This window comes from Marmota flaviventris, chromosome 10 (genome assembly GCF_047511675.1).
Source record: "Marmota flaviventris isolate mMarFla1 chromosome 10, mMarFla1.hap1, whole genome shotgun sequence".
Lineage (NCBI taxonomy): Eukaryota > Metazoa > Chordata > Mammalia > Rodentia > Sciuridae > Marmota > Marmota flaviventris.
Genome location: NC_092507.1, coordinates 100,625,810 through 100,633,282, shown reverse-complemented (window position 1 = coordinate 100,633,282; position 7,473 = coordinate 100,625,810). Strand labels below are relative to the sequence as shown.

Below are 7,473 nucleotides of genomic sequence, written 5' to 3'. Positions count from 1 at the left end.
TCCCCAGCACTCACCCGCTTTCTCCCTGTGTTGCACCCCTTGGTCCCTTACCTCTACTCTTCTCCCTTTGATTTTCAGGACATCCACCTCCACCTTTTTCCTCTTTCCTCTACAGCTTCTGAGTATGAGAGAAAACATGACTCTTGACCTTCTTAACCTCATGGTTTTCTAGTTCTATCCACTTCCTACAAATGACATAACTTCATTTTTCTTTATGGCTAAATATAATTCCAGTGTGTATGTATGTATGTATATCACAATTTCTTTATCCATTCATCTGTTGATAGGCACCTAGGCTGGTTCCCTAGTTTGTGAATTGTGCTGCTGTAATATGGGTATGCATGTATGTATTACTATAGTAAGATGACTTTTAATTCTTTAGGATAAATACTGAGGAGTGATACAGCTGGGTCATATGGTAGTTCCATGCCTAGTCTTTTGAGGGTCCTCTATACTGATTTTCATAGTTGTTGTCTTTTTTTCTTTTCTATTTATGTAGCTTGGGTTCTTGATATAACATGTTTTGTGTTTTTCTTTATATGTTTTCCTACTAGTTTTTTATAGCAGTGTTATGTAACACAAGAGACAAGTACTCCAAAACATGCTAAAAGAAGTTTATTTCTTAAGAGTTTCCTTTAATTAGTTTTGGCCTAAAAATATTTTGAAAGTAGGTTTTCTTAGAGAAAGTTTTTTTTTTTTAATAAGTCCATAACATTTTTACATTGGTCAAGTACTTTGTTTTTACTAAACAACATAATTTCCTATTATATCCATGGTTAAATATATAAAAAAGAGCTTAAAAAATTACCTCAGCAAGAGGATTAAATTCTACTGTAGGAGTCATTTAAATTCCTATTTTACAAATACCAATAAAGGAATCTAATAAGTTGCCAAAGAACAGAATCCCAAGCAATAATCACAGAAGTGGATGAAGCACCTTCTGGGACATCTCCACCCTCCCACAAGTGAGTGTCCAGAGCAACATTCATTCCTTACTACTGTACTACTGAATTAAATATGTACATCATTCTAAAAACATTTCAAGCTATGTTACAGTGCTATATATCCTCTTTAGGGGAAAAAAAAAAAGATTGGATTTTCCTGCAGTGTTCTGAAAGGAAACAAGTCTTTTCTTTAAAAAGAAAAATCCGTAGCAATTAGTTTGCTGATTATTTTCCTGAATTTTTAAGTTCCAACAAAGCATTGCTTTGCAAAAGGTTCTTTAGTCCAAATTCAGTGTCTCTGTTTTGATCTCTTTGTAAAAGAACTCTCTGTTCATCCATTCTTTTTGCCTGAGACCGTAAAATAAGGCTAAAAAAATCTTCATCTGGTACCGTTGGACCCTTTGTGGCAGCAGGTGGTGGAGCACATCTTTGATCATCTAATCTGGACCCCTAAAAATTTACAAGAAAGATTAAAACAAATACTTCAGGGAAGGAAAACACCAAGCTATGTCCATTAGTCATAATAAGAAGTGGAGCTGTAAAAATTTACTTTGCTTCTTTTCAGACATTAACACCTGAAACCTAACAGTTTTTTCCTTTAAAATGACTTACAGAATCAGAATATAGTATCACGTAAAACTATAGCCACAGTTTCATGGGTTTAGTAAGTATATTAAGTCATAGTATTTTAATTATAATTGGTCACAAGAAATAATCTAGTATTAATTGAAAATGCAAGGTCATCCGTGTCTGATGGTTCAAGATTATAATCTTAACCACAGTTTGCATCAACAATACAACAAAGCAGAGCTTTAGAAATTAAATGTTGCATACAAAAGCCCTGAAGCAGTACCTTTAAAAATCCTTAGGCCAGCAAATATCAACCCAATGTGTGCTTTTGAAAGCTTCACTTTATCACAAAAATTTGTTTATGTACTTACTATCTGGCTATTCTGCTGTAACGGCAGAGTTGGGCAGCTGCAACAGAGACCAAGTAGTCTATAAAGCCTAAAATATTGTCTCTGGTCCTTTAAAGTTTGTCTGCCTTTGTCTTAGGCAGTAAAATCTGTTAAAGAAATAGGCCAGACTGATTTTTTCCTTCAAATTTTACTCTTACAATTATAACTTATATTAGAAATAGTATTGATCAAATAAAGAATTTAAAAGTCTACAATGCAGGGGCTGGGGTTGTGGCTCAGAGATAGTGCCCTCGTCTAGCATGTGTGAGGCACTGGGAGTTCAATTCTCAGCATCACATAAAAATATTGTGTCCACCTATAACTAAAACAAATATTTTTTTTAAGTCTACAGTGCAATTTCTGGTATTATAACTCAATAAGAGTAGACTGACAGGGCACAGTGGCACACACCTATAATTTCCAGCAACTTGGGAGGCTGAAGCAAAAGGATCACAAGTTTGAGCTCAGCCTAAGGAACTTGGTGAGACTGTCTCAGAAAGGGTTGGGAATGCAGCTCAGTGGTAAAATGGCCCTGGGTTCAGTCCCCAGTACCCACCCCCTAAAAAAAAAAAAAAAATGTTGATGGCTAGTAACTGAGTACCCACTACATCGCTGGGCACTGTGCTAAGCATTTACATGCCTTAACATTTAACCTCTTAACTCTATGAGGGTGCAGTTGTTTATCTGCCTCCCAGCAGGCTCTGCTTTCACACTCCACATTACACCTGGACCACTCTTCTTCATTTCTCCTGTCATATTCTTGATAATTACAGCGGCCTCCAATTAATCCAACAGTCCTGTACTTCAGTGTGTCCTTTACCTCTTCCTTATCTGATGCTCCCACAGGCCTGCCAGGTCCTTGCTGTCTTTGGAGAAAATGCCTATCTAGGTTCTTTGCCCATTTTTAAGTCAGGTTGATTCTTTGTTGAGTTTTAGGACTCTGTATATTCTCAGTATTAAATCCTTTGTCAGATAATGTGATTTTAAATGTTTTCTGTGGGTTGCCATTTTACTGGTGTTGGTGTCTTGATGCAGAGGTTTTTAGTTTTGATGACATCAAACTTGTCTTTTTTGTTGTTGTTGTTTCCTGTGCCTTTGGTATCATAACCAAGAAATCATTGCCTAATCCAATGTCATGAAGCTTTCTTCTTTCTGCTAAGTTTATAATTTCAGTTCTGATGCTTATGTCTTTGATCCATTTTGAGTTAATTTGTGCATATGGTGTTAGGTAAGGGTTCAATTTCATTCTTTTGTGCATGACCATCCGGTTTTCTCAGGACCATTTTTATAAGGTTGTTCTTTACCCCATAGAATGTCCTTGGCACATGCTATGGTTTGAATGTGTCCCCCAAAGTTCATCTTTTGGAAACTTAATCTCCAATACTACAGTTTTGGGAGGTAGGGCTAATAAGAGGTGAATAGTCCACAGGGCTCTGACTGAATGGCATTATTTTGGGAGTGGGTTAATTACCTTGAGGGTGGGCTTACTATAAAAGTGAGTTCAGGGATAGAGTATAGCCCAGTGGTAGACTACTTGCCTAAACTGTGCAAGAACCTGAGTTCGATCCCTACTGCCCTCCCAACCCTCACCTCTCCAAAAGCCTCTTGCTTTTTTGTTCTTGTACTCTTTTACCCTTCCACCATGGGATGACACAGCACAAAGACCCTTACCTTTGCCATGCCAGAGCCAAGCTCCAGAACTGTGAAGCAAATAAATTTCTTATTACTAATACCCAGTCTGCAGTACCTATGTAGCAGTATAAAAGGAAGAAATCAGCACCCTTGCTAAAAATCATTTGAGGAAGAAAAAAAAAAAATATATATATATATATATATAGATAGATATGCAAGGGTTTATTTTGGGGCTTTCCATTTTATTCTAGTCTTTATGTCTAACTTTATGCTAGTACATTACTGTTTGGGTCACTGTGGCTTAGCAAGAACTTCTGAAACCAGGAAATTTGAGTCCAGCAACCTTGTTCCTCTTGTTTTGGATATTTGGGGCTTTGAGATTTTGTATTAATTTTAAGACAGATTTTTCTATTTCTGCAAATTAAAGCTATTGGGATTTTTACAGGGAATGCACTGAATCTTTAGCCTGCAGATTAGTAGGGGAATTTTAATAATAAGTCTTCAATCCGTGATCATGGAATGTGTTCCCATTATCTTTTTCAGCAATATTTTGTAGTTTTCACTGCACAAGTAGTTTGCCTCCTTGATTAATTTCTTAGTATTTTAAATGGAATTATTTTTATAATTTCCCTTTCTAATTCATTGTCAATATAGAAATGCAACTGATATTTGTGTTGATTTTGTATCCTGCTACATTGCTTAGTTCTTTTTTTAAAATTTTTTTTTAGTTGTAGATGAACACACAGTATCTTTATTTCTATGTGGTGCTGAGGATCGAACCCAGTGCCTCACACATGCAAAACAGATGCTTTACCACTGAGCTACAGCCCCAGCCTCATACATTGCTTAGTTCTAATTGTGTGTGTGTGTGTGTGTGTGTGTGTGTGTGTAAAATATTTAAGATATTTATTTATTTTGGCATTGAGGATTGAACCCAGGGGTGCTTAACCACTGAGCCAAATCCCCAGCCCCCCCCCCCCTTATTTTTATAGGGCCTTGCTAAGTTACTGAGGCTGACCTTGAATTTGAGATCCTTCCTCCTGCTTCTGCCTCCTAAATTGCTGGGATTACAGGAGTGCCCCATCACTCTGACAGAGTTTTCTTTTTTTAATTTTTTTTTTTAGTTGTTGATGGACATTGATTTCTATGTGGTACTGAGGATTGAACCCAGTGCCTCACACATGCTAGGCAAGTGCTCAACCACTGTACTACAACCCCAGCCCGACAAGGATTTTCTACATATAAGATCATATCACTTGTGAACAAAGATAATTTTACTTCTTCATCAAATCTGAATGCCTTATTTCTTGTCTAATTGCTCTGGCTACAAAATCTAGTACTGTGTTGAATAGAAGCAGCAAAAGTGTGCATTTTTTTCTTGTTCCTGATCTTAGAATGCTTTATTATTTTACCATTGGGCGTGATGTTAGCTGTGGGTTTCTCATATGGCTTTATGTTGTAGTGGTTTAATACTGTTTGTGTTTGTGTGGGTGTGTGTGGGTGGTGCTAGGGATTGAACTCCAGGCCTTGTACATGTGAGGCAAGCACTCTACTAACTGAGCTATATCCCTAGCCCCTCATACTGTTTTTAATTTCTTAAGTGTTTTTATCATGAGAATCCTGAATTCTGCCAGGTGGTTTCTTTGCATCAATTCAGAAGATCTTTTCTTTTTTTTTTTTTGAGAAATTTACATGTTTGGTAGAATTTACCAGTAACACTGTCAAGTCTAGGGCTTTTCTTTGCCAGGAGGTTTTTGATTACTAGTACAACCTCCTTACTAGTTATGGGTTTATTTTCCATTTCTTCATGATTTGTTCCTAGTAGGTTTTGTCTAGTAATCTGTCCATTTCATCTCTATTACACAGTTTGTTAATAGTCATTCATAATTTTCTCTTATTTCTTTTTGTATCTGTAGAATCAGTAATAATATCCCACTTTCATTTTGATTTAGTAAGTTTTTTTTAATTGATGCATTATAGTTGTATATAATAATTGGGTTCACTTTAACAATTATACATGAATGAAATTTAATTTTCCCTTTTATTAGACTAGGTAAGGGTTTGCCAATTTTGTTCATCTTTTCAAAGAATGACTTTTAGTTTTGTTGATTTTCTATTGGTTTTCTGTTTTCTACCTCTGTCTAATCTTTATAACTTAAGGAACTAGAAAAAAAGTTAGATTGTTGATTTGAGATTTTCTCTTTCTAATGTAAACATTTACAGTTGTATATTTTTCCCTTTGGTGCCTCCTTTGCTTCATGCCTTAACTAGGGTATTATGTTTGCAATTGTCTCTAAGTATTTTCCAGTTTCCCTTTGATTTCTTTGGTTAATAACATTAATTTCCACAAATTTGTAAATTTCTTACTGTAATTGCTTCTAAATTCATCTTCTGTGGTCAAAATCTTACATATGCTGAGACTCAGAATGGTCTATCCTAGAAAATATCCCATGTGCACTTGAGAAGAATGTGCATGCTCTTACTGTTGGGCAGAGTAGTAACATGTCTGCTAAGTCTAGCTGGTTTACTGGTTGTTCAAGTTCTCTATTTCCCCACTCATCTGCTGACTGTCACATCTATTATTGATAATGGAGTATTTAAGTCTGCAATTGTTATTGTACAAGAGTTCATTTTCTCTTAAATTCTATCAATTTTTTACTTCATATATTTTAATGCTTTGTTATTAGGTATCTTTCATTTCCTTATTTCCTTACTTTCTTTCCTACTGCCTAGACTTCAAAGTCCACTATTAAAATAACTCCCTGGAATATATCTTCAACTACCTTTCTCTGGCAAAATACCAACCTTGATTAAGTACAACTGCACTGAATGGTCCTACTTCTGGTGACCTTCATGTGGGGCCTCAGCTCAGTAATCTTATTACTTTAACCTAGTCAAGTTAGTTTCACGAAGTCAGCTATTTTCCACTTTTTCTCTTCATATTTGTGATGTCCCCAAACCCTACTTTAAAAAAATAATTAATTAATTAATTAATTAATTAATTTAGTTGTAGGTGGACACAATACTTTTATTTATCTGTATGTGGTGCTAAGGATTGAACCCAGGGCCTCACACATGCTAGATGAACACTCTACTGCTGAGCCACAACCCCAGCCCTAATGGCCCTACTTTTTACCAAGAAAATAAAAGCAACTAGAGAAGTCAGAGAATTTCTACTTTTCTCATCTCCAGCTGTACACAAATATTCTGCTTTCCATCTCATAGTTTTTCCTACGCAAAAACTATGTTACCTTCCTGCTGTGATAGTGGCTGTCCTCCCTACTTGACCATTTCCATCTGTAGACATGATGTATTATCATCCAAAGAAAAATGTATCTTTACCCTATGTCTCCCTTAAGCTAATGATCGGTTTTGTTGCTTCTCTTTATAATCAAAACCTCTTGAAAGTTTTCTATACTTACTCTCTCCCCTTTGTAACAATCTTTTGAAATTGGTAATGAGCTTCACATTGCCAAATCTTTAATTATCTTATTTGGCATCTTGGCAACATTTTGAACGTTCTTTAAGATACTTTCTTCACTTGGTTTCCACCTTACCTTTTGTGTATGTATAATCATTTCTCAGGGCTTTAGTTCCAGCTATATGTTGATTCCTTCCAGTTTAACATATCTAAAATAAAACTCAGGACTTTTCTCTCCAAACCTGCTTCTCCAGTCTTCACCACCATCATTCATTCACCCAGTTGTATTTCAAAGCAAAAAGAAGTCATCTTAAGTTTCTCTCATACCTTTATCCAATTTATTAACAGGTTTTGCCAATCAGCCAGAATATCTCTATTCTACTTATCATTACTACTGTCACCCTAGTCTAGATTACCAATCTCTTTTGCCTATTTTACCATGCTAGCTTTGCAGCTGGTTTTTGTACTAATATACTTGCTACTTTACATTTACATCTCAGTATCCAGGATGATTTTT

At 35.8% G+C, this 7,473-nt stretch overlaps 1 protein-coding gene across 2 annotated transcripts in view; it reads right to left on the bottom strand.

Annotated features, from left to right (window-relative positions):
- Positions 1-639: 639 nt before the first annotated feature.
- The window catches only part of Gpsm2 (G protein signaling modulator 2), a 50,249-nt gene continuing 43,415 nt past the window's right edge, over positions 640-7,473 (bottom strand). The window contains exon 15 of one of the 2 annotated variants that reach the window (XM_027922036.2): positions 640-1,394. In XM_027922036.2, coding sequence (XP_027777837.2) covers positions 1,170-1,394 — 225 coding nt within the window. In that variant the 3' untranslated portion in view covers positions 640-1,169. The remainder of the gene's footprint in view (positions 1,395-7,473) is intronic. The other variant, XM_071618136.1, reaches the window with a different exon arrangement.